The 27,853-nt window shown below is 34.3% G+C and overlaps 1 protein-coding gene across 2 annotated transcripts; it reads right to left on the bottom strand.

Annotated features, from left to right (window-relative positions):
• Window positions 1-318: 318 nt before the first annotated feature.
• LOC149086438 (cholinephosphotransferase 1-like) lies at window positions 319-27,853 on the bottom strand. Of its 2 annotated transcripts, none has more exons than XM_089255549.1 (11): window positions 27,592-27,853; window positions 25,988-26,167; window positions 23,207-23,336; window positions 22,020-22,164; window positions 21,304-21,445; window positions 14,154-14,238; window positions 13,052-13,189; window positions 12,500-12,649; window positions 12,265-12,387; window positions 6,476-6,699; window positions 319-4,684 (listed from the first exon to the last, which is right to left on the bottom strand). In XM_089255549.1, the coding sequence occupies exons 2-10, from the start codon at window positions 26,131-26,133 to the stop codon at window positions 6,490-6,492; spliced, it is 1,269 nt and encodes a 422-aa protein (XP_089111675.1). In that variant the 5' UTR covers window positions 26,134-26,167; window positions 27,592-27,853; the 3' UTR covers window positions 319-4,684; window positions 6,476-6,489. The 2 variants fall into 2 exon arrangements, with proteins under 2 accessions (XP_089111675.1, XP_089111676.1); XM_089255550.1 differs by having other exon boundaries at window positions 27,588-27,849.

The raw sequence follows: 27,853 nt of genomic DNA on the forward strand, positions 1-27,853 counted from the left end.
CAAGGCTGAGAAAAGACGGAATTTAATTATAGACAAAGGGGCAGCCGCCCTGCTGGCAAAATTTTGGAGGTTGACAAACTTTAGGTAGGAACAAAAACACATAAAAATTCCTTGGGTATTCAAATTTAGAACAAAAGATAGGCAGTTGATCTGTTAGGTTGGGAATGGGGGTGGGAAACACACATATTTTCAGGAGAATCTGTATTCAAAAGGCTCTTTGGGCTCATCATTGTGGAAATAAGATTGTTTCGAGGCGAGATATCTTGTAAATGTCCATGAGAAGGTAAAAGCGCTCTCCTAATTTAAAACACAGACAAATAAAACAAATTTTTAATTTTATTGTAAACACTATACAAGGATCATGTTCACAGAACAAACATTGAAAAATTTTCCCTTGTGTAAAGGTTGGACAACTGCACTCATACAAAAGATCTAAAATACTTTAAAAAAAGAGGCGTGAAAGGAAAACATGAGTTATTTCATATGGAACTGTAGGAAATAAATTTTATTAATGTTATTAAACCCTCATTTCAAGACATTTTTAATTTATCAAACACAATGTAAAATATTGAAGCACAAAAATACATCATTAAGATATTTTTTCATGGAGAAATGTGTTATAAGAAAGTAAGCACAGAAGAAATATGTCTGTTTGCACAGAAGAAATATGTCATAAACCTAGGAATTTCATTCAACACATATTCTTTAGTTGCATCAAATATCAACAGCAAAAATTGGAAACCAATCTTTATTACCATTCGAAGATAATGATCCAACAGCACATGCAGATGACATATAAAGTATATGACTGAATACTTTAAGATAATGTATAAAGTAAAAATTATTATTGGATGAATAAAAACTGGAATATAAAGGGGGTTAATATAAAATACTTATAATAAACACATTGCAGTATGCTGGCTTTTATGCATGGGAATTTAAAATGATTTTTGAGCAGCTTTATTGAATCAGATTTGTTGGAATTAGTACATATTGCATTAAAATTATTATTAAAGCTGCCAATTAATAAATGAGTCAATCCATCACCAATACACAAAAAATTCTTCAAAAAGAATATGTGAACAAATCACTTTCAACTATCCAAAAATTGCACATAATATGTTAGAAGATTTTTCCTCTCTCCCCCACAGAATTCTTAAATCTAGTACTAAATTTCTGGAGGAAAGGTAATTCATTACAGAAACATATGCCAATTACAGCAGATGAACTTATATAAGCAAGAACAAATATTAGTCGCATCCAGAGTAAATCACATAAGGGGGCGTTCAAGTATTACGTAAGCAATTTTTTAGCCATTTTTGACCCCCCCCCCCTCCCTAGTCAGCAAAATTTCGTCATCAGCTCTGTCCCTCTGAATCCTAACTCATATTTTCATAAAGGGTGGTTGCTGACATAAGCATTATCCAACCCCCCCCCCTAGTTACGCGGCTACAGTCAGGGCGGGCTCCACCACTCAGCCACCAAAGTACAAACCCCCCCCCCCGTCATCAAAAGTCAGCAAATCAGAAACATCCCCCCCCCATCGATGATGATGTAATACTTGAGCGGCCCCTAATCATGATACAATGAAACCTCATTACAATTATACTCAATATAATAATAAATTCCCTCTACACAGAATGATTTTTTTTCTTGTTTGGAAAGGCTTATACTCTGTTATATCAAAAAAAAATGCAGCAGTTTGACATCAATCTCTCTATAATGATATTTTGTCTTGGCTTGCAGAGTATCTTAATATTGAGATTTCACCAGTTATGGGTTGAACTAAGTGTTGGTTTCAATAATACACAAAGAATTTTCAATTTATAACTTTTTTTAAATATGATACGTATATTTTACCATCTGACCTACATGCATGAAATAATTGATTAATTTTGTGATCCAAATCATGATTTGTTTGAAAATATCTTTCTGTAGAAACATTTCCATTATAGGAAATTTTTGCAATAAATCTTATAGAACCCCATCATAGATTAAATTTTAATATAAATTAGTTACATTCAACTTTTTCATCAAAATGTCATTTTTTTTTGTTTTTTAATTTTGATTTTCAAATCAGAAACTGTAATTTTGATGTTCATTGCAGAAGCCTGTGCCAGTATAGACAATTTAATATATGTCATACAAAATACTACCAAGATAAATTACAGAGCATAGTTACACTTACTAAGTTATATATTAGTGTATTTATATTATAGTAATAACATTTTTTATAAGGAAAATAAATCTAAGTACATAAATGTATAACACCATAGTTTAGAGAGGAAAACTTAAAAAACGAACACCCATAAATTGGAAATTGGTGGAAAAATACAAAGATACCCATTACAAAATTAAGCATGAACGGATTGGGTGAATTCACCAATACAAACACCCCTTGCTTTACAGAATTTTGAAAAGTTGACTCCAAAAATCATAACCTATGGAATTTGCCCTAAGGTGTGATTCTAATGATTTTAAAACTGAAAATCAGATTGCGAATTAAAGGCATGCCACGGTTGGAAAATCAAAATTTATTAGATTTGAGGATGTAGATGAGACACATGGAGGGCTCAGAAACCAATCAGTGTAACTAAATTTTCTCAAAATGACTTTACTTTTGATTTGCAAGTGCCTCTTGATTGTTAAAACTTTCAGGTGCCAAGGCATTCAAGTCATTGTCTTTATATTCCAACAGTGCCAGTAATACTGATCATTGGATAAAAAGATCCCTTAAAAAAGATCCTTTTATCTCATTTTTAATGTTTATTGTCTAACACTGATTGGCTTCTGAGCCCTCCAAATGAGGAAGACATACTCAAATCCAACTCACCGGAGATCAGTAATAACCTTTTTTTGGTAACATTGATAATACAGCAAAAATTGTAATCACAGAAAATGGTCAGAATGAGACTAGAATTATTATATCTTAGAGAGAGATTCAGAATTTTCTGGCTTGATATAGCAATTTTATAGAAGAAACAAAGGATGCCGTCTGTCCACTGAATATTGACTGTTTCATTAGAAAAAAAGCTATCAGCCTATCATCATTCCAGTCACTTCAGGAGAGGCAAAAATCCATTCAAGAGTACCAATCCATTCCCCATTCCAAATGAAGAGAGATGGAAATAAAAAATTTTAATCAAATTCATTCATCAAGAGTAATTTTTTTAGATTAATTATATAGTTTTGAATAATTTATATAATCACAATGCAAATATATTTTTATGCTGGAGTTTATTTTTTCATCCTTCTGAAGAAACTCTATCTATCTTTATCTTACCCATGTTGAATGCAACTCACTTTAAGGGATTATTTGGCGGAATTAATTAATCACGTAAAGCGTGGGAACCTTACATTAAATGTTAAAACAATGGTTTGAATCTGCTAAGCCACAAAACACAAAATAAATCATAGAAATAAAGGCCATAGGACATCTATAAAAATAACCATCTTTCTAATCATAGAAAATACATAGAGTATACATTTTGAAGGAAAAAAAAACTATCAAATCTGTGGAATCATATTACAAAAACAAGTTTTAATGATTGATATTCAAGTCAAAAAGACAAACACTCATGTCCTTATTTTAGGAAAAAATTTAAGCCAAATCCTAAAACAAAAATGATTTCATAAAGTCGTGAATGTCAGTTAGGGAATGCTGTAATTTCACACATATAACAAAAAAAAAAAAACATTTTTAACAGAACGCGCACACACACACACACACTTAAAGCTCGTGCATATATAAGATCATATGATGCGCTATCTCACATAAGATAATAAATAAAATATGCTTTTATGACAGCCACACATACAAAAGGAAAAATGCACCCATGTGTTCCCCACAAAAACAAATAAATATTTGTACAACATAAATATCCTCTCACATGATAAGTTGACAATGTATATCACACACGAGTAATTACACTAGTTGATGGCACCGGTATATAAAAAATTTCTCCCCCCCCCCATTGTCCTAATATACATGCACACAAAAGGTGAACTAACACTAACCAGTAGGAGTAGTTTCTTAAGAAATTAAAATCAAATGCTTCCTGAAAATTCATATAAAAACATTTCAGACTGTTACATAAAGTAGTGTTTATAATCTAACAACCATAAGAGGAAAAAATCTGCATGTAAAAATCACATGGAAAAAGGAACAAGGTAAATCTTCAAAGGATTGAGGTAAAATTTCAAGTTGACATCTCAAAATATATGCATCGCAGACTTATGTGGATAAAATTGATACAATATAGTATAGCTCTCAGGATCAAAGCTTCTGTTTATCAACACCGGAGTCCCAATGAAAAAAAACTTGTTATTGAATTTGGGAAACATCTATCATGACGAAAACATTTTCATGTTAAAATTATACAAACAAAATTTTTGTTTTTATGTCTCAAGCAGGTATCTATCGAAATAAACTTTTGTCTTGATTATTTGGAAATTAAAAACTGAAATTTTACTGATACAGAGAATTCATGATTTATTCCTCTATCCTTTGAAATGAGAACAAACAAACAAAACATTGAGATACCAACAGAAACATTGCAAATGAGATAATATATTGATAAGATTTCTGAATTACAAATAAAAGGGAAAAAGAACTGATTTTTCAGCAGCCAATTACTTTTATCCACCGTTTATTCATTCGCCACACTTCAAATATGACATACTTCTGAAATTCAGAAAAGAATGAACTTAAAAACAAAGCAGAGAGAAAATCCAAATTCAAGAATCAACATAAATATTGATTGAAAAGTTACTGATCTATTTATTAAAAAAGTTTTTGCTTTTCAAGAAAAGGTTTGTCTGAATTCATCTTTGCATCAGTTAGTTGTTAAAACCTTCATAAGAAAAAGTTTCTCGTAAAATCTAAAACCTTCCCTACTTCCATATCTGCAATATATCAAGACTAATTTGATGCCTTCCAGACCAATTGATTCATTGCAATCTTCTAAACTTATTTTTTCTACCCCCCCCCCCCCATGAATTCTTTTACCATCATTTCCCCAATCCTTTTTAAAATCAAACCTATTTAATCCTATATTGCACGTGCAGCTGCTTCAAATCTTTTGATCCATTCCCATTTTCTCCAAGGGATGGATGGATGGAACTTTGGGAAGCACTATATAGTTTACATGACCCCTACAAGGGTGAGCTGACAGGGTTTCTGCCTGAGGCTCACACACGAGTGGTGCTGTGGTAAGATGCCTGTCTTCCACCATGAATATCACCGTCAGAGTACACGTGTTTGATCCAGGAGAAGAACATAGAAAACAAGTTCTTTACCCATCGAGCCTTGGCCAACCACTGATAGATATTGCCTTCATTTCCGACCCAACTCAGTTGGTCGGAAGTTGTCATATGGCAATATGACTGGAGTTGGTGTGCGGTAAAGTAGTAGCTTGAGAGAGTGGTGGCCTTGAGATGATTCTCATCGCACGTGTGTTCTGTTTTTTCACACTATAAATTCACTCTAGAGGAGACTTCATTAAGATCCCCCCCCCCCCCCCGCAGGATGTGGGGAGCCAAGATAGTTTGTACATACAGTGCAATCTCAATAATTTGAGTCAAAGTTTCAGGTTCTGAATAATCTGAGATGGTGAAATTTTTAAAAGTTCGTAACATATGAAAAACTTTCCATCTTTCCATTCTCTTCAAAAAACACAAAATGTTGTTACATTTTTCATATGAATAGGTCTTGGAGGGGATCTTGATTCTTAGGATGAGGTCTTGGCCAGATCCACCCAGGCCAGAATTTTTCACAAGGCCCATCAATAGTAAACTTATATTTAAAAAAACCCTACAAAAATGATAATGTTCATCTCAGGGTTCCAGGACTATGACCTCTGCCAATCTCCCTTATAAAGGGGTCATGGGTCTTGACAGCCCTGATTTATAATGAATTAAGCCATTCAATTGAAAACAGTAGTAGCGCATATGAATACATAGGGGTCCAAAGGATTAATTATTTTTATCACATGAGAATAAGTTCAACTATAACTTCATTAAGAACAGCCAATAGTCTCTATATAAGTGAAGTTCATTTCAGAAGTCAAGCCTGGATGTGGACCTTGTTTTTCTCAAAATTATGCATATATTTACAATGAATTCAATATAGAGTATAGGAAGTCATGTCATAGGAATAGGTCAGTCCTCTGAAAGTCTTGAAGGCTCACTAAAATTACTTTCCTAGAAGGGCACTACTCTCAGGTATCTGTTTTTGAATACACTTTATTTTTTTTTTTAGGTAAAACAAACATCTTATGTGTCTTGTGGTGTTTTAGAGATAATCAGTGTTTTCAGCAATTCAATGTGGTCATGGTCCTGTACAACCCTTGATTACCCAGAATACTCTATTTTAAATAAACAGGAGAGATAATCTACTCTAATAACACTTTTGAATTAAACACTATTTAAAAAAAATTGATTTTGTTTTCATTATTTATAATGTTCTGATATTTACCTTTATCAGATCCTTCATTTAGTCTGGGGAATAATTTTTGACTTTCTAGCAGAGTCTTTAATATCTTTATTGTTCAAGCCATTCATATAGAAACCATTATTGCCATTCTGACATTTTGGATGACCAGGCATATATTTGAGACTGAAGATCCACAGATCAAGTGCTTCTCGAAAATCCCAACTGGCATAGGTGAAATACCTTGCCAAATCCATCAAATTATAAACCTGTGAATTTCAAAATGGAAATAAAATTTTTAACTCAAAAAGAATAAATAATAAAAAGTTTCTCAAATTTTTCACCATAGCACTAAAAAACAGTAAATATTGGAATATCATTCTTAAATTGATTACGTTTACACAACACTCTGAGATTTAAATATCTGATCAAGGTTTCTATGGCCATTGTCTGATGAGTACAAGTTTTTCAGACTACAGTAAGACACCATAAGTTGGATTTTGCACTCTGCATTTCTCCACAGGCATCATCAGTAGGAGTTTGCAGACCCCAAAGCTGAATGTTTTGCGATGTTCTGCAACGAGCCCTCAGCTGACTGAAAATGTTCTGCGGTAAAAATTTGCATATACGTAATAGCGTTTTTTTACACTTTTCTTAAAAAAAATTTCAGATTGTTCTGCAACAGCACTGGTTGTTCTGCGACGTACGTCGCACATATCGGCATATTCTGCTTTGGGGTTAACAGATATTGCAGTGCAAGATCTTTTGAGACTAGATGAGATAGTTTCGAGATCTCATCTCATATTTATGCATAGGCTTGGCTTAAACTGCTCTGCTGTGGTGGATTGCTGTTCGCTGAATGTGAATGGCTGATGGAGTTCACTATATGTTTGGAACAATTCCACTGATCTGCTGGGATGAAATTACCCGACTGGTGATGTGGCTGGTTGTCATTTTTGGTAGCAAAGAGCAAATTGATGCAATCAGACAATCTTGGGTAATTTCATCTCAGCTGATCAATGGGAAAATTACAACAGACAGTGAACCCCATCAGCTAAACAAGTAATTCAGCCCAGCAGGTTTCCAACAGACAGTGCGAGCTCCATCAGCCCTACAACTCTAGAGATACACAGAGAAAAAAATTCCCCCTCATAAACCTCAGGCAACTATTGATAGATGGCATCTTCACAATATGTTGGTGTGAAAACCATTACTAGTCACACCACCTGGAATTGAAAGGCATAAAAACATTCAAATACTAGAGTTCTATACATTAGAAGTGCAATTTCATGGGAGAAATAATTCAGATCAAATTCATTCTGTGGTAAATTGCCTTGAGGCAACATGAAAGAGTTGGTGTATGATGAGAAAGAAAGAAAGCCATCAGCATTTATCAGCTTTGTAGAACTGAAATACACTAGCAAATAAAATACACAGTTTTTATATACATATATGCATAGGATACACAAGATTACTTTTTACTTTAAAAAACAGTGTTAGCTCAGAAGAAGGGGGGGGGGGGAGGACAAAAAATTCAATCCGAGTACATCTGTCAATCTGTTTTCACTCCCTTTTTTCCCCTTATTTTATGATCCTTTCCTCATTTTGTTACTTTTCCAAGATTTTGTCACTTTTCCATGATTGTAGGCACCCTGAATTTACAGACAGTTTTTGCGTCACAACTCTTGATGGTGAAGACAGATTTGTCATTGCTGTTTTCCAAGTGCGATAAAAGGCTCTTTTGTGAACTTTTTTCCATTCTGTTAAAGGATACATGAATGTTTTGTCAAATACAGCCAGTCAGGGAAAATCAACACAATTTAAAAAATAATTAACGCAAGGAATGCATAAATCAAAGGAGTCAACTTTTTTTCATAAAAAAATAGCTGGAAATATCACTTGAAGGTTTTTTCATTGTTCTGCGGATAAGTGGCAATTTGCATAGTTTGACCCTATTTTATACGTTGTCGGAAGCTTGAACTCTGAATTCTGGGGAGGGGGCCTGAAGCTAATTCTATTTGTGGCCCGAAGCAATCAAATTGTGGGGAGGACAAATGATGTTATCGCAAAGCCTGCTTCTATTGTGAAGTAACTTCAAAGTTTACTGAGAGGAAAATTTTGTTTTTGGCACAAGATGGCACAGAATTGAAGAGTTTCAGTGTTTTGTAGCAAAATGTGGCAAATGTCTGGAAATTATCACAAAATGTAGCAGACGTCAGAAATTGTAACAGCTTGTAGCAATTGTAGCAGATTTTCTACCCCTGCAGTCTTGCAGCCCAAAAAAAAATATTCACTTTCAGATTCATTTTTGAGCAGCAGATTCAAATATAAATGATTGTATAATTTTTTACGGAATCACAGAAAAGGGGGAAAAACTAATTTATAGCTGCAAATAGCCTAAAAATTTTAAATTTTTAAATAAATGATTTATTGTGAGATTAAAACAGCGAAAATATACTGCTTACCTTCAAAAAGTTCCAAGACTTATTTTACTACCGAAGTAGGAATACAAAGAGAACATGTTTATTTGGTGTTTCCTTTGAAAAATTTCCCTATGCAACTATGCATTTTTGACATTGTTCATACAAAGATGTAAATGCGGATTGTAAGCTTTTTTTTTTTTTTGTCACATCTTCTAGTGCCTTCATGGCTGCTCTTTGCATTACTTCAGAATCTGAGAATCATCCCCCTTAAACAAATTCTTCATCTTAGGAAAAAGAAAGAAGTCTCATGGATCAGGAAAACAAACTGGTTGTGGAAGTATCTGAATGTTATGTTTTGACAAGTAATCTGACATCAAGAGCGACCCGTGAGTCCTTAAGTATCTGTATGATTTGATGAGATGCAAGCGACCAGATCTTTGGTAGCCCAAGTCTTGGGTGATAGTGATAGGAATCGAGAGACACCCAGGCTCTGTCACACTCGGTGATATAAGCACATTGTCCCTGAGGACTTTGGTGCCTCTGGGGAACCTAAGCATTTATTGAGCTTGAGAAAGATATACTACATACATGGGCAGGTGCCATTATGCACCTCACCAGTAAACAAGTATAAAAGCACCCAAGTCTTGGGTGCTCCATCACGACAATGTGCCACTTCACAGGTCCCTCCTGGTGTCATATTACCTGTCGAAACATCACATTCCAATACTTCTACAACCAGCTTATTTCCCCTGGTCTTGCCCCCTGTGATAAAGAATTTGCTTAACTGGTAACGATTCTCAGGTTCCAAATAAGTGCAGAGAGCAGCAAAATAGACACTGGTGGGAGTGACAAGAAAAGGCTTGCAATCTACATTTACATCTTTGCATGAACAATGGCAAAAATACATAAATTGCATGGGGTAGTTATTTCATTTGATCATTTTTGTCGCACCACCATCATTTTCTGCACACGAGGGCTAATTAGACCGGGACCTACAATTTATTGCCGATTCCGAACGGCAGGCTTGTTTCTTATACTCACCGAGAGGTTGGTACGCTAACTCCTCTATGGGGGCCCCCTGCAGTAGCAATTTTTTGCTGCGGTCAAGCCGCCGTTTTTGTTGTACCCCTGTGCCAGGAAAGTTTTCTGACAAGGACGAACCGGGTATCGAACTCGCGACACCTCTAAACATCCTTTGGTACTTTAGGCGAGTATCTTATCGACCGGGCTACCGCGCCCGTAGTTATTTCAAAGGAAACACCAAATAAACAGGTTCTCTCTGTGTATTTATTCTTCCATAATAAATATTAGTCCTGAAACTTTTCAAACATAGTAATGCAATTAATCTATAGAAAATGTGGAAGTGAAAATGATGAAGTCATTCGAAATCAGCACATAGCAAAAAAAAAAAAAATCACATTTTTATGAATGTATAAATTATGTATGAGTAATATCTATACCAATATATTCTGATGATAGGGTTTTGAAAAATCAGCACAAGGATAAAAATTTTAATATATTAGGGGGCATTGGCGCATGCAAAGGGGTTGGGGTTCTAACCCCCCCACCCCCGAGCCAAGATTATAGTGTTATTTTGCAGGGAAAAAATCTGGAACCCCCCTCCCCCCTCCCTTGAGAAAACTCTGCATACGCCTATATTAGGGGGTCCCAATAAGCTGAATTCCAATAAACAGTTTCACTAAATCTTAAATGACTCAGAACACGTCCAGAGGATTTTTTTCCCCCTTCTGCTGTAAAAACAATTCACAGAATTTTGGCAAAAATATTCTGAATTACGCCAGCCAAATGTAGTTCCTGGAGTAGCCATCTTTGTTCTTTTATTCATTGCTGCTTAGATGGATATTCGAAATGAAGTTTTTATAATTGATAATTTACACTGCTGGCCACCCAAATTGCAACACCAAGAAAGACAAGAGATATCGCAACAATATTTATTTTGTAGATAACATGTTGACCAAGCATCAAATGATTAAATTTATAGACTTCTGTGAAGTGTGGTTCCTGCCAAAATCAGTAGCCAGAGTAGCCGCCATTGTTGGAGATCACCGCTGCCACACGCCTGGGCATTGATTCAAAGAGACTTTGGATGTGTTCTTGGGGTACAGCAGACCAAGCAGCTTCCACGCGTTGCCAAAGTTGATCTGGTGTGGCAGCTGGGGATGTAATCTGGGTCAATCGTTGAGCAACCATGGACCACATGTTTTCTATCGCGAAAGATCCGGAGAGCGAGCTGGCCAGGGAAGCAATTCAATCTGGCAATTGACGAAGAACCTTTGGACAATGCGTGCCACGTGTGGTCGCGCATTATCCTGTTGAAATATGGCTGTGGGCAAGCCCTGAAGGTAAGGAAGGACAACTGGCTGCAACACCTCGGAGATGTAGCGCTGGCTTTTTAAAGTACCGGCAATGCGTACTAGAGGAGTGAGAGAGTGATATCCAATACCGCCCCATACCATAATACCCGGTGCAGGACCAGTGTGGCAGTGCATAACACAGCTGTTCAGCATCCTCTCTCCACGGTATCTCCAGACTCGAATCCGACCATCGTGGTGTTGCAGACAGAAGCGTGACTCATCAGTAAAGACAATTTCATTCCATTGTGCCGTCCACATCCTTCTTTCACCGCACCATTGGCGGCGGAGACGTCTGTGGTTTTGCGTCAAGGGTAGACGAAGCAATGGACGTCTTGCGGACAGACCACTCTGCTGTAAACGGCGTCGAATGGTACGCGCAGACACTGGTTGATGCGGTACAGACTGAATGTGCTGTGCTATGGTTCGTGATGTGGCTGAGCGATCCATCACTGCCATATGCACAATACGCCTGTCATCACGTGAAGTGGTGCACTGAGGTGGATGCGATCGAACACGTCGGTCCGTCGTACCCTCCTGCATCCAACGATCACATATCCGCATTACAGTTGTTTGGTTTCGTCCAACACGACTGCCGATTTCCCTGAAAGATAATCCACAATCTCGGTATGCCACTATCCTTCCTCTGTAGAACTCGGATACTTGATCAAAAGATGATCGCTGTTTTCTACGAGGCATAATTGATCGTTTTTTTGAAAAAACCACAAGAAAAACACAATTGCCGTACTTCAAATCGTCGAAATCTCCAAGCCTTAAATAGCGCTTTGAAGTGGCGCCACAGGCGCGCGTGATGTGCCTCTGCGCTGAAATTCTAATCATTTGCATATCTCACCTCCGCTAATGCATGTTGTAAATTTCATATTATTTGCATGCTTCCTTCAGGGTGTTGCATTTACGGTGGCCAGCAGTGTATATTAAGTATTCAACATACTCTCTGACTGTGTTAGGAATACAAAATATGTAAAACAAGTAAACTCAAGTTGAAAACTTGAACAAAATAAGATGGTTATGTAATTACCAGTCCACACAGAAGAGATGTGTAAGCAGGAAGTATTCCTAGATAAGTATTGAGAAACAGGAGTAAGGGAGCAACAAGACTGCTATCCCAATAATCCATATCAGCAGAAGTCACATTAGTTACCTGAATGAACATACAAACGTTATTAGTCAATAAAACTGTAAACAATATGCGTTGTTTGTATTCAGAACATAATTGAGGATAAAAGTGTTATTCTATGAAAAGTTGTATTTACCACCAACTTCATGGTAATTTTTGCAAAAGCAAAACCAAAGGCGATTATAAAGATACATGGGCTAAGTGTGAATAATCCAGCACCATACACTCTTCCTGCAAACAGGCTCAACACTAGAGCTGGTACAAGTGGATTCCATATTTGGGACCCCTGAAATTAAAATTTATAAATTAAAAGAGAAAATAAAAAAAAATAAACTTATGAAAAATTTAATATGCTCATTACAAATCAAATTACGCCGAACCCTGATTCAACGAATCAGGTAAAACCACCACTTTTATTTGTTGAATCAAGGAAAAGTGTTACATCAGGGTTGAGATTAACATAAATAATGCATAGAAACTTAAAAAAAAAAAGAAGAGTTAAATCAGAAATTGTTATATCGGGGTCCAGCTCAATGATAGGGTTGGCAATACATTTTAAACAATTCAGTATATACTTATGAATGTATTTCCCGAGATGAGAAGTGCTCATAATTTTTATTATATTTTATTGAAATTCAGCCCTAAATAAAGAAATTTGATGTGATAGCTTAAGAGATCTGTAACTTACACTCTTCCTTGGAATTTCAGCAAACTCATCCAAAGGTGTTTTATTGCCTAATATATAACCAATGTTTAAGTAGATGACCCTGCTCAGAGTCAAAATAGAACAGAAAACCAACGCTTGACGCATTTCTATTCCGAAATACTGGGAACAAATGAAAATAATAATGATGAGATTCAAAAAGATTCTAGTTTCACAAAACAAAAAAAAAATTTATATTAGTTACAAAAAATATATTCAAAGACAATTACAAAGACAGAAATCCATAGACTACAATATAAGGGTACTTTCAACCTATATAAGTAATAGGGCATTTCAAATTGTATACAGATCTTTTAACTGATTTGGAGGAGGGACCCGATGTTTGATTTTTGTTTTAAAATTACTGCGAGAACATTAAAATACCATATTGTGTGAAAGTATGCACCAAGTGTAGAAAAAAGATTGGTATGTGTTCTCTGTACAAATCTACAATTTTAGACGATCACCGTCAAATTTTGCATGTATACCAAATGGGACTCGACTTGAATGATATACAAGGCTACTTTAAAAGTTTCTCAGAGCAGGGCAAACGCTCGAAATGGGAAAAAAACTGGTGGGCAACAATGGTTCTTGGGCCTCAACAATCACACTTCTGGAATGTTTACTTTGGTTCCTGTGGTTCCCTAGCAATGCGTTTCCGACATGCATATGCCTTTATAATAGTTTGTCACTTTTTCAATCCTCCCAATAATTGAAGAAAACCCAGGCAGCACCGGGTATTACAGCTAGTTGATGATAAAACTCATTGATCTAACAAGAACTTTAAACTTGTATTTATTCCTTGATTTAGCTTGAAAAACATTGTAAAATGGCTTTCTTTCAAAAAATTTAGCTTTTAATTCAATAATAATCACCTCAGTGCTATCAACGCTGATATGTTAAGTGAATAATGAATTTTATGACAAACTTTTTATCTCCACTCATTTTTCTGATGAATATGTGGTATAAATTAGTATACCCAAACAAATTCAAGCTTTGCATCATTTTTAAGGTATGGACATATTACAATATTTATATTTCATACTATTTCTTGGACTCATTCAACTAGTTATCAAATTAAACCTACCTCCAAACACCATACATTCTGCCCGAAATAAGCTGTAACTAAATGAATTCCTATAACAGAAAACTGAGCTTCTGAGACATCGATTCTGCAAAGAAACAGAATTTACACTCAATTTAAATAAGCATATATTTATAAACCACATCATAAATGTTTCAATATCAAATGCAATGAACAATGCAATTTCTTTGGCATGGGGAAGTGAATGATCTTGAAGTGCTTAACTCTTTAATGCCCAGATAGAAAACCTGGGAGGGTCGTGAAAATACCAAGTTTTTTGTGTTCGAAATGGACTCATCCAAATTTCGGCCACGTTCCTTCTCCCCACCCTTTCTCCATGAGTTTCTATTCATGCCACCCTTTGCATTGACGTTCACCCTTTCATTTCAATGGATTTTCGGAAGATAATTTGTGTACTGAAAACACCCCTTTCCTCACAGTATTATCTCTTTTGAAAATGCATTGAGTACCCTTAGTCCATTCTCAAGGAACATTCTAGTACATCAGCTTTTAAAATCCCATTGATAGGGCATTGCAGCTGTCTTTTCCGTTCCCGCCTCTGACAAGAGCTTTCATCTCCTTCCCCGTAGGTGACAAAAGCCCACCGATACATACCCATACCCCCTAGCTGGGCCGACTTGAGGCGGTTATGGGCATTAACCTACTCGGCCGACTTCGGGCGATCTGGGCATTATAGAGTTAAAGGGCATCATAACAATATCAGTACATATGGGGCTATATGCAAATGTATTAGGTCAGTTGGACCCATTGTTGATGCTTGGGAAGAGGCATTGACTTCCCATGACTATCCATTCCCTCTCACATCTACGGCCATGAAGTAAATGGATGACCAAGTATGAGTATTTTATTTGATGTAATACATCTTGTATACACGCAATATATTTTAAATATTAATTTTGATATATTTCAAAAGGCCCCATATATTTCAAAAGACCAGCAAAAATTGCAAACAAATTTTGATTTTACATACTAGTGATACCTCTTAATACATATACCAAAGCCTCCTAGGTGAGGTAAGTAAGGATACTACACCTAGGTGTAGTAACCATCTTAATACGTTCGGAGAACAGGGCCCAAGAATTTTTCAGAATTCTCTCATTACTTTAATGAGTGACTAAATTAAAAAAAAATGTTGTATGAAAGTGCATTTCAATGAAATCTTTAAATAGTTTAAGGTAGTATAGGCAATGTATTGATTTATAATGAGCCATCAATGTAAGGCCCCACATCGATATCCCAATTTCATGATTTTGAGCACAGTGAAGTATCGTTAATTCTGATGTCTAACATTGTGATGTCGATTTAGTGAGTGAACCTGTGTGATGTTTAAGATCGGTGCAATCCGATGTAACACCATCAGAGTTGAAATGACTATGCTGACTTAGTGAATATGTAAGCATGGTATACATCGTGGAAATCAAATAAGAACATTGCCATACAAATCCACCTACGATTCCAGTTTTGAGAGAATTTATGATTTTTTATAATTCTTATTCACACAGAACTTAAGTAAATTTTATCAAGTGGATGCCACAAATATTTCTTATTTGCAAGATATTTTTTTTATAATTTTTGTAAAAATTAATTTGAATTTTGATGAATTTATTTTCTCAACTCTTATATGAGATGTCAAATCATTGGAAAGAGCTACGAGAACAAAACCATTACAAATTCTTCTTTACGGGATGGGGGAAAGGACTTACAGGGAATAAAAAAACATTTGATAAATTAATTTAGTGTTTAATGGGTATGATTGAATTTTGAAAAATAAAAATTATTTATGTACAGTATACATTTATTTATCTCACATGAATTAGAATAAAGTGCATTTTCAGATTTCTTGCACAATATTTTAACACGTACACATGCGAGTTTTGTAAAACAGTTATACTATAGTAAAACTGATTCCCAAACAGTGCCCTGACACCGGAAGCAGTGATGGATTAATGCAATGTTGTAGTTGGGGGCTTTTTTTTTTAAGATGCAACAGATGGGGGAGGGGGGAATAGGGGATACCCCAAGAATATTTTATTCTTTTGCACTCGGGAGGGTCACTCCCTCCACCCCCGTTAATCCATCCATCAATGACTAGAGGGGGGGGGGGCAGTAACACATGCAGGATTTTCTTGAGGTGGGGGGGGGGGTTCATTATTTTCCTTTTCTTCATTTTTACTAAAAAGAAAACCACCACAATCTCTGCCTACCTCTTTTCTTCCATGTATTTTCAATGATAGGGTCGTGAGATGTTTCAAATTAAATTACATTGAAGATGATGGTAAGGTTTTGATTTCTAAATGATGTGCCACGGCAACACCTTCTAGAGCAAGAAGCCTTTGGCCGCGATTTTTCGATGCTGTGACGTCATCACACTCCGGCTTAAAACTCAAGCCTGTTTTTTCCCCGTCGATAGCTTTTCTATGTAAATTTGGTCAGATACATAGTTTACCTGTCGAACATATATGGCCCGTTGCTTCATAATGTAATTCTCAAAATTGTGTGATCCACTTTGGATGTTATTGGTTTTATTGTTGTAGCCATCGCAACTGATAATTAATTGCATTAATAACAAAATAGTGCGTTTGTCTATTAGTCCCCCATATAAATTTCCATGTTCATCCTCGCCCTTCAACATGCAGGGCCAGACCATTTTTTCCCTCATAGTGTATCTGATTAAAATTATCAGAAAAGCTGGCTGTATTAAAAAATTGGGTTTTTTTTTTCAAATAGAATTTTGCCCCACCTATAAATTTCATGAGGTTCATCTTTTGCCCTTCTTGAACATAGATTACATGTTGCTTCATAATATAATTCTTAAAATTAATCTATCCACCTTCTGGTACAGAAGGTGCATTTTCGAAATAGACTTGCAGTGTGTTATGATAAACAACTTTGTGTTCTTTAGAAATTACAAAATACTGTGTTGATGAATTGGGTTCTCCATGTTTTAACTGGAAAATATATACAAATACTTATTCAAAAGCCAGGTTTGGGAAATATAGACAGGTACTAACAATATTTCTTTGAGGTAAGTTTTAGTATGTGGGAGGGGGTAATTTTCTGTGGAGTTTTTTCTGACATATTTCTAAAGAACCTTCAAATAAAAATGCACTTTTAAAGGAAAATTATAGTCAATAAATTTTATGCAAAAAGGAAAGTGGTGACATTTTTAAAAAAGCATTATTTTTGATTTTTACTACTTGAATCTAGAGATATGAGGTGAGAATATTCTCGGAGAATGAGAATATTATCCTGGATGTAAAAATTGGAGAATAATCGAGAATATTCATTTTTCTTTTAAATTTAATTTTTTTTTACTAATTTTGTTTATATTGTGAAATATAAATCAGTTTTCTTTGCCCGAAAAAATTACAACAAAACAATTTTTGGTATAATCACCCCCAATGACAACTTATAGTTCTAGAATATTCTCAGATCGTGATGAGAGGTTTTAAAAGTTTGGTTATATAAAGATTTCCGAAACCTTTAAAAAATTATTTTAGAATTAGATATATTTTCAGAAATAAGTTCACAACAAAAGAAATTAAATCAAAGTTGATTAATAAAGGCAGCTATTCTTATACAACCACTTTCATTCTAAGAGAATACAGAACTCTGTTGTTTTCTTCAATGCACATACACTTAAATTCTGTATCACTCAGTTCTTTTAAAAGTTGTGCAATTCAGCTCTGTTGCTTTAATTTTCTTGCTTTCAAACATTAATATTTGTGGTCTACAAACTTCAACATCCCCATCTTGACGGGAAGAGAGATGGGGGCAGAAAATATTCCCTCAAAGGACTATTATAAATTACTAGAGAATATTCTTATCAAAAATTATTCTCAAGTTATTTATCAAGATTATTATAATACATGTTATTACATATATTCTTGATACTCTCTGTAAAGATTTTGGTAACTGAAGAATATTCTCTTCGCAAGCACTATTATTAATAACTTCAGAATAATTATTTTCTATATGAATATTCCCCAGTAATTTATGAAAGTAGTCCTTCCAGAGAATGTTCTCAAGGATATTATATGTAACTATATTATAAATAACAAGAGAATATTCTCATCAAGAACTTATAAGTCTCAAGTTATTTATTATATTTATTTCATGAAAAGTTCCTTTTACATATTTTTTTTATAAATGAGAAAATATATATTGTATGTGATGAAAAATAAAGGATATTATATAGTTTACTTGGTCCCAATTTTCTTTTGGTATTCAATGGATATTTTTTTGGTTAAAATCAACAGAAATGCAGTTCTGAAAAATTAATGCTCTTGGGGAAGTTTTGAAGTCAAAAGGTAATTTTTTCAAATATTAAGTTTTTATCAAAACTGGCCCTAATTGATACTTGGAAATAGTGAATTATGAGTATAAACTTGTCTATTCGAGTGCAAGTCTTTAATAATTAGGCCTCTTTTTTATATAACATTAAGAAAAAATATAGCAACGTGAATCGATTCTGTAATAACATTCGATGTGTTATAATACATCGGTGTGGTGCTGGAAAACGATCTTACAGGGAAGATGGGTTTCGTAGGATGGAATTTGATGACGTCACGAATCTCAGGGTCAGGCCTTCTGCTTTAGAAGGTATTGGCCATGACACCTTGGGGTGCAGTGATATTTGGGCTGCAAATATTCTGCGGATAGTTTTATTAAACAATGTAGTAGACTGTGGTTTTGAAATGGTATGCCATTAGATTAGTAACACTTACCTTGAAATATTCAAAGTTATTTAGAATTTATTATGAAAATTTTTAATATTTTGTGTCAAGCAACCACAGATTATTTGTAGTTGCTACTACACTGTTTTGGCAACAAAATTTTTTTTGTTATCATGTCATTTCTGTCATTTTGCTTTGGATTGAGTCAATTTTATAGGATATTGAAATAGTGCAACAAAAAATATATATAATTTTAAATTTTTTCAAAAAAAAATTGTTGAGGGGCTTCTTTTCATAAGGCTATGATTATGTTGTCTTGGTGGGAGGGGAGTTTTTTTAATTTTTTGAGTGACGGCCCTGCATATAGATACATCAATACATTGTGATGTAAAGTTGGCAATGTATCGCAATGTCAAATTTTCAATACCACTCAGTCCTAGTTCAAGGCCCCTTTTTTGACTCGAACCTACCCACCAATTAGAAAATATCTATGACATTCGTGACACAGGGTCCTGAAAGATTCTTACCCTCTTGTTGTGTGTTGATGCAAACAAGGATTTCGAAGTGATGAACCCGGACACTGCTCTTTTGTATCTCTAAAATTATTTGAGCCGTTGATATAAAATAAGTAAAAATAAGGTAATATCAAATAAATTAACCAGCATTTTATCTTTGAAAAGTATTGTGGCTGATGTGAGGGAGACGGTTGTAGAATGAATCATTTGAGTTTTCATCGTTTCTTATGAGAATGTTTGCTTTAATATATGAGTGATTTGGATTGCGAGCATGTTCATGGAACAAATTATGCTAGCAAACCAAAGTTCCAGTGTGTAACGAAAATTTGTTATAATCAATTTCAATTCTTTAAATAAGTACTGACTGGTATCTTTCATGAAAAAAAAAAGTTTAACTAAAGCTCTATAAGTAGTGATATTAGGATGGGAAGAAACTAAGGCCTATAATGATGAATATATATACAAAATGTAACTTTCCTCACATAAGAAGAAAATATCATCCACAAGACTAAATGTTAAAATCTCATGAGAATGAAAATATTTATCACCTGTTATTATAAATGAAACAGACTGAACTGTTACAGGAACAGATTAAAAATAAAGAAAAATGATAACAAACACACAAAAGGGGAAAAATATTAGTAATTAAAGTATAGTGTTCACAGAAGCTTTGATAAATACATATATTACACTTTGAAAATCCGCATGATAGCCGCTCCAATACAAATGGAGAGACGAGTGGCTACTCTTTAATTTTGGCTACTCCAAATATACATGTGCCGTGCCATTTGGCCTCAGGAGCCTAGAAGAAGACATACTATGACAAAAATGCCAAAGACCTACAAAAATCAAATTAAACTCTGAAGCATTAAATAAAAAGGTCTTTCCCGAGAAATTCCTTCAAAAAATATTCCTCACATAATTCTTACCAGCATGTCTGGCCAACAATGTTTTCATTCATATTCAGATTTCAGTCATCTAAAATTACTCTCTAGCCCGTTTGATCTTCAAAAGAAGTCTGAAAACCTCAAAAAATGTTCATATTTGAACTATGAAGCATATTGGATAATTGTTTTTCATGCATGTGAACCTACTTATAATATGGAACAAAATTGCAATTTTATTCTCAAAAAGAAATATTGTGTTTATAAAATGAATATCATGCTCACTATAACAGTAAAAAAGTAACATTATAGAATTTAATGACCCTGATTTTTTTCTATATTACCTTACTGTTAATACATTATCATTGAATAACAGGGCCATGACCAGGCCACAAATCTGGTACCCTAAGCACTGGGAAAAAAAGAGAAGCCAAATTAATTCTTTGCTCATTCTGGGTGACAGAGTAGAAATTTTTGTTTTTGGCACCATCTCTCTGAATCACATTCTTGTGATTGAGCAGTATAGTTGCACGATATTCCAAATCCAAATGAGAAATAGTCATTAAGTTTTTTTTTTTAACTTCAAAAGTTACTAGAGAGAAAATTCTGCGACATTTCTTAGACAAGTATTCCAGCCTTTTTCATTTTTTGTGAGGAAAAAGGCTTAGTCTCTACCCTATTAGAAAAAAATTCCCTGCAACACACACCAAAACCTAGAATTGCCCCTTGCCAATTAATACTGGTGTATTAATAATTCATGCCAATCATCAATTTGGATCATTAAACCATAAGTTTTTGAACCCGAAAACAAAATGCTGCTTTTTTTCAGAATCACATAAATACTATGATGGCTAGCAGTATTAAAAAAAAAACTCATGGACATTATTGATAAAAAAAATCATAAACATGGGATATCAACCAGATAAACTTAAAAAAAATCAACTTCATAACAAGGACACATAATTTGAGCAATCAACTGGAAATAAAACCTGATCTGAATCTGATAATTGAATTTTTAACAAAAATAAAGTGCACTAGCAAAATAAAATTCACTTACTTGCCAAAAATCATGACATGGGTAACGTGATCTTGCCAATGAGTTGAATAAAAAGCTAGAACTGAAGCCAAAAAAAATAAAAACATGAAGAATGGGCATTCTGCAAGTTTACAAGCTGCTGCTGCCGTCAAACCTACAAAAACTAATTTTCAAACAAAATTCATTTAGAATTCACGTTGGAACAGATTAGAAAAAAAAAAAAAAAACTAATCATTTACAATGAACTAAAAAAAATTAATAGCATAAAGAAATTAAATATGGGAAAAATTAAAATATTTCCATTTATGAATCCCAATGTTTTCTAGCAAAAAGAAATATTCATTCCAATGAATATTATGATTATATTTTTATTACTATCAAGATTATATTCATTTGATCAACATTTATTCATATTATATAAAAAGAACATATCGTCACCTTATAATGAAAACCTCTTATGTCAAAAATTCCCATCTTTACAGAAAGAACAAAAAAAGATGAGTTTTCCCACTGAATAACATGCAAAAGGGGTTCATTTTTTCATCTATAAGGAGCAGATCATTGCAGATTTTTCCTTCCTTTTTTTCAGACACTGTAATAGGTGAGATATATTCTCAATTTAAAACTGTCAACAAGTCATTTTCAAAAAAATAAAAAAAATTTCTGAGGTTTTAATTATAAGATGGCGATATGTCCCAATAACCCCCCCCCCCCCCAATAACTAATTAACAACATACCTGTAGAAATTGCATCACATCCATGATCATAAAGCTCTTCGATTTGTGAATTTTGAACTTTGATGGCTTGTTTCCCATCAAGGGCATCTAGTGTCTGATATAGAAAAACACCAACAGCACATAACACAAATGTCCAGGATGGCGCCTGTAGCGAGTAGAAATGTTAAACATAGATTGGAACTATTCAATTAAATGTTTGAAGCTATACATTTTACCATGTATATTGAAAAAAATCAAACAGCATATACCATATATATACACCAGTATTTAACAATATTGCATATCAGTCGATTATATGGACAACCATCAGCACACTTTTTCAAATTGATGCAATTTAGAGTGCTTTTGAAAATATCCTGGTGCTTGCGATTAAGTGGAGATCTTTTTTTTAACCGCCAACATTCCCACACAAGGCTTGAATGGTTTTTCATCGCCAATTAACATTTGTCTTGATAACTGATCCATACGTAATATTACTGTAAAATGGGGTGAGATTATGAGTAAAATGGGGTGAAAGCCCATGTGCTATCCTGGGATTCAGCAAACAGGTGCCCTCTAAGGGCTTGTTATCGGAGTTATTGTCTTACCAACATACCACTAGCTCCTGCTAATCTGGAAACCTAATGGCTTTAGTAAAAAGCCACTAAAGGACACTTGTTTGTTGAATCAAAGAATGGCACGTTCTCACCCCATTTTATGGTACTTCAATAAAATTATTATGAAATCAGACAATCAGTTTGTGTTTTTTATGAAATTTGAGACATAAGAACTGATAATTTTTTTAATTAAAGTGAATCAGCGTGCTTTCAACGAAAGACATAAGAACTGTACAAATGATTCTTATGCACTGAAATAAAAAAATGTTCTAATCATACATAGGCATACGCAGAATTTTCTCGAGGGGGGGGGGGTGAGATTTTTTTTCTTTCTGAGGGGGATTTACATTTTTCCCTGCAAAGTAATACTATAATCTTGGCTTGGCTCAAGGGGGAAGGCGGGGGGGGGGGGGGGGGGGAATCAGAACCCCAAAACCAACTTTTGCATATGCCAATGTAATCATATATAAAATACAGGCTTACGAAAAATACCCTTGTTGCAATAGTGGAATCCCCTCCTTGAAAAAAATTTATACACAATTGTAAAAGCAAAAGAGACTTCTTTTTTCCCCAATTAAATGAAACTCTCACCTCACTTTTAACATCTGGAGTATAATACAAAAGTGTGAGACAACAGAACAAATTTATTCCTAAGCCGAGGCAGGTGAGAACACATGGAGCTAGGCGAAGTGGTATAAATCTGACTAGTGCTGTCCAAAACCTGCAAATCAAACAGATTATATTAAAATCCAAAAAAAAATATTTATTTGTGAAAAGATAAAGCTTTTAAAATAAATAATTGCATTACATTAACATAAATAAGATTAGAAAATATTTCAATAAAAATATGGTTTTTTCCCTTCTAATAGGAAAATACTAGCAAAAATACCCAGCGCTGTGTGCCTGGGTTTTCTCCATATACTGAGAGCATTAAAGAAGTGACAAGCAATTAAAAAGAGATAAGTATGTCTTGAACACATTGTTTGGGAACCACATGGTAACCAAAGTAAACATTCCAAAAATAATTGCCGAGGTCTATAATCCATTGGTGCTCAACAGTTTATAGCCCATTTGCCCCAGCTCATATTATATCATTTAAGTCGGGTTCTCTGTTTGGTATATATGCAAAATTTGGCAGAGATTGGTCTAAAATTATAGATTAATTTGTATAGAGAACACACACACAGAAAATCAATTGCATACAGTGCCAAACATAATTATAAGATGCCATGAACATTCACGAAAAAAAATGGAAATAATATTTCCACAATAATGAAACTTAATTGCATCTGTCTGCTATGTTTTTTACAATTGTGAGTAGAAATTACAAAGATATCTGAGAAACAATTTTTGATATTTTAATATTTTTGTGAATTCTAGTAAGAAATTAGAAGGGAAGAAATGTAAGGCATTTCCACAATTTTATAGTAGTGAAGCACTTTACTGTGTTACTTTATGCAAATCATTTTTTTTAAGTCACTGGATAATAAACCAATAAAAATATTCCCTCTTACAACTCTCATTGGTAAAAAAAATGCCACAGGGCAGAGCTACAAGAAAGTGAAATTTATGAAATTTGGCTGTTGTGTGGCACTAGTGTTTCTAAAATGTATGACAAATAAAATTGGACATTCTTGATGTGCTGTCACAAATGTTTTAGACCATGGAAATAAATGGCTTTGTAAAAAATAGGGATCTGGGTGTACCCCATGCTTGTCTGCCAGATCAAACGCAATGTTTGTGCTCTAGAAGTAAGGAGCAAAATGTCATCCAGAAATATAAAATCTGCCTTACAACTGCAGTGCTCACAGCAAACAATTTCAAGAGTTTTAAGTTCTACAAGTAACATGAAATCCATGAAAAAACCTCCATTAACTTTGAAACAAAAAGGATCATTTGACTCTCGCAAAAACATAACAGAATACCAGTATGAGTCCATGGTATGTTTTCTGATGAAAAAAAGAAATTTGATCTTGATGGTTTCCATTCATATTGGCATGATTTAAAGTCTGCAACGTCATATTTCATCAGCTGTCAAATAGGTGGTGGCTCAATGATGGTTTGGGGAACATTTTCTGCCCAAGGAAAGACTGATGTAGTTTTTCTGCCCTCGCCCAAAAAAGCCATGTAGAACTTTTGCAGGAGCAATTCAATGTGTGTAAAGAATTTCTTTGTGGCGAAGGTTGCATATTCTCCAACAAGGTAATGTACCAATTCATGTATCAGGTCATACCAAGCAGTAGTTCAAGCAAAAAAACATCAATGTCCTTTATGGCCAGTTCGTTACCCTGACCTCAACCCCCATAGAAAACTTATGGGGCATCCTTTGCAGATCAGTATACACAGGTAGAAGGCAATTTTCTTCTATCGAGCATCTATCAAAGCGCATGTCACAGGCTTTGAATGATGCCTCTTGTGACACTCTCATTGATTTGGTTGAATCAATGACAAATCAATAAACATTTTTGCTTTGATTAGCAATAGAGGTGGTTGTCGACAAATTTATGTATAACTTGTTTGAATTTTATTTTACTTAAGCGTCTTATAATTTTGTCCATACTATTTTTTTTTTTGTTTTTCCATAAAACAATGAGAAAATATTTTTTTAATTCCCAATATTTCGCATAAAGTTATTTTGCACCGTCATAAAACAGCTTGATATTTTTCACTTCGCTCCTTCTTTTATTTCCCTAAAATTTAAGAGTGTTTTAAAATTATGTCTCACACTGTACCTGTATGCTGAAGGTAAGGGGAACCATGTCACAAAAGGGGAATTTTACAGGAGAGCAATTAAAAGTTTTTTTCAGTATGTCTCTCTCGCTCGTTTTATAACGTGAATATCTCTGGTATTTATTGAAATGGGACTTAGTGTCCTATATACTTATAAGTGTGCCCGAGTGGCGTGATGGTAAGATGCTCTTCTACCATCCATGAAGGTTGCTGTCACAGTCCTGGGTTCGAACCCCAGAGGGAGGATATATACTTATAAGTAGTGCAACAAAAAAGTACAGCAAATTAATAGCGTTACCTCAATATTGATGAAAATGGACAGTTACCTATGACACATAGATATACAGTCAAATACTGTTCCAGTGAAAAAAAAACTTGTTTTAACTAACACATTTCTAATCCCCCAGATAAGTTTACATAGGAACAATGCAAAAACCCTGAATTTCTTTATAACGAAATTTAATTTTAATGAAGTGATTCTTCCTGTCTCTTGGGGTTTGTTATAATGTACGACTGCACATAAATGAAACTATCCAATTTTTTTTCTCTCTCTCTCTCTTGTGGGCAAAAGAACAACACTTTTTTACTAATTACAGATTAAATAGAAAAAACAGATAACTGAAATTCTTCTCTCTCTCTCACCTCTGTAAAAATAACAATTCTAGAAATGATCCAGCACTGGCATTATAGGCATATGGAACTTTTCGGAGAATGTCCATTTGTTCTGGTAATAGTATCCATCCTGGATTACTTTCAGGTAACTTTACGTTAGACTTTGAATCCACCATCTTCTTTGGGATGAAATCATGTACAGGTATATAACTACAAATAAAATTTAAAAACAAGTCAGTCATTTATTACAAGAAAACCACAGGGTTGACATATGAAATATGGTATCAATACTAACAACACTGTTTTAATAACACTTGACAGTAATTAAATTGTGTCCAACATGAAATACAATTCCAAATGGTTTTGAACTGCTGACGATATGTTTTATTGCAGCATTATCTGCTATTCTCAGCCACTGGGAGTTTTGTCTGTTGTCGCTTTGTATTTGTATTGTTGTCTGTTTTTTTCTGACAGTAACGTTGTTGCTGTTCCTTGTCAGTTTGAGTGCATGCAATGAGGTAGTCATGTTTTGAGTGAGCTGCAAGTCTGTCTGTATATTATTTTGTTTTAAATGATTTTGACTCACTGTGCATTAAAGCCCTATATCCTTGCTGGTTTGTATTATGTAATATAATGAAATATATTATGTATTCAGGGTTTAACAAATCGGGGAAAAATTTCAAAATTTAATAATTTTACGACATTCTATGTGTTCACCTAAAATTTGCCCCCCAGCTGCCTCCCTCTAGTTCTGGGCCTGGAGCCAGACACATTTCTTGGGAGCAAGGAATATGAATTTTTGCGAAAACTGGTTTAAGTAATTTATTTGGTTCTTGTCTTGGGGCCTAAGGCTCGTTTACACACATTAATTAAATTTTCATGTCATTAAAATGTATGCAGACATTAATGCCTGTTCCCACTAAAATCCCTTATCGCATGTAAACAGGCATTTAAAAACTGTATTTCTATGTTGGCAAACAGGTTGACATAATTTCCAGAAACATTGTGCTGTTATTAGCTTCCACAATTTAGTAAATCCACTCATAAAATTTCAGGTGTCAATGACAATTTCTTAGTTGCCATGACGCCTGGCATTTATCAAGCCGTGTTGTATTGTTGTAATGTGTAACAAGTCCTTGCATTGTGTCATAAAATGTATCTTAAATGAGTATTTACAGAGAAAAGCACAGAAAATTCAATTTTTTATTTTTTAGTCAAATTTGTGTTTAGCAAACCAAATTACATAAGAAATGACTTTTTGTTATGACACAGAAACTTTGTCAAAATTTGTTGTTCAGCGTAATTGTTCATAATGTAATACATAATTACCCAGTATTAAATCCAAAAATCACCATTTTCCACAAAATGTTTCCATGAAATAAATTATGTAAATAATATTTTCACTGAAGATGGAATTACATAACACACCACTGTGCAATATCAACCGGATAAAGAAAATCTATTTTTATCGCAAAAAATGATTCATAAAAAAGATCGTGAGATAATATACGGCTTCTTCTTAATTTTCACGGCTTATATTTAAAAATATCTATGGACAAGGAAATCGTTTAGATTGTTACAATGAAAAGAAAACAATACAATGTATTATTCGTTGGAATTAATTACGTACTTACGTTTCTTTTCTTTGGAACAAGATTCGAAAATAGCTTTTGATTGATATGTTCTAAATCACATGCAAAAAGACTAAAAACAAGTTGGAAAAGGTTCCCCTCACACACACACTACCGTAACAACAATAAAATCGCAATGGGGATGATGATGATGATGAGACAATATGAGGAAGCGCCGCCTATCGTTCACTACCGTGATCTCTCCTTGGAGCACCGGCCTTTCGCTTGCGTAAAAAGGAGACGGAATGAGGAGTGTGTTTTGCTG

Source organism: Pholcus phalangioides, unplaced genomic scaffold (assembly GCF_987345545.1).
Source record: "Pholcus phalangioides strain wild (caught in Gottingen) unplaced genomic scaffold, Ppha-v1.0 ptg000004l_1, whole genome shotgun sequence".
Classification (NCBI taxonomy): domain Eukaryota; kingdom Metazoa; phylum Arthropoda; class Arachnida; order Araneae; family Pholcidae; genus Pholcus; species Pholcus phalangioides.

Bases quoted from the DNA above. Each gene is read 5' to 3' on its own strand.
- LOC149086438 (XM_089255549.1), bottom strand. From the start codon at position 26,133: ATGGTGGATTCAAAGTCTAACGTAAAGTTACCTGAAAGTAATCCAGGA. The intron at 23,337-25,987 runs GTGAGAGAGAGA...TTTGATTTGCAG, and splicing joins GAATTGTTATTTTTACAGAG to GTTTTGGACAGCACTAGTCA. The intron at 12,388-12,499 runs GTAAATACAACT...ATGTTCATTCAG, and splicing joins AAATTACCATGAAGTTGGTG to GTAACTAATGTGACTTCTGC.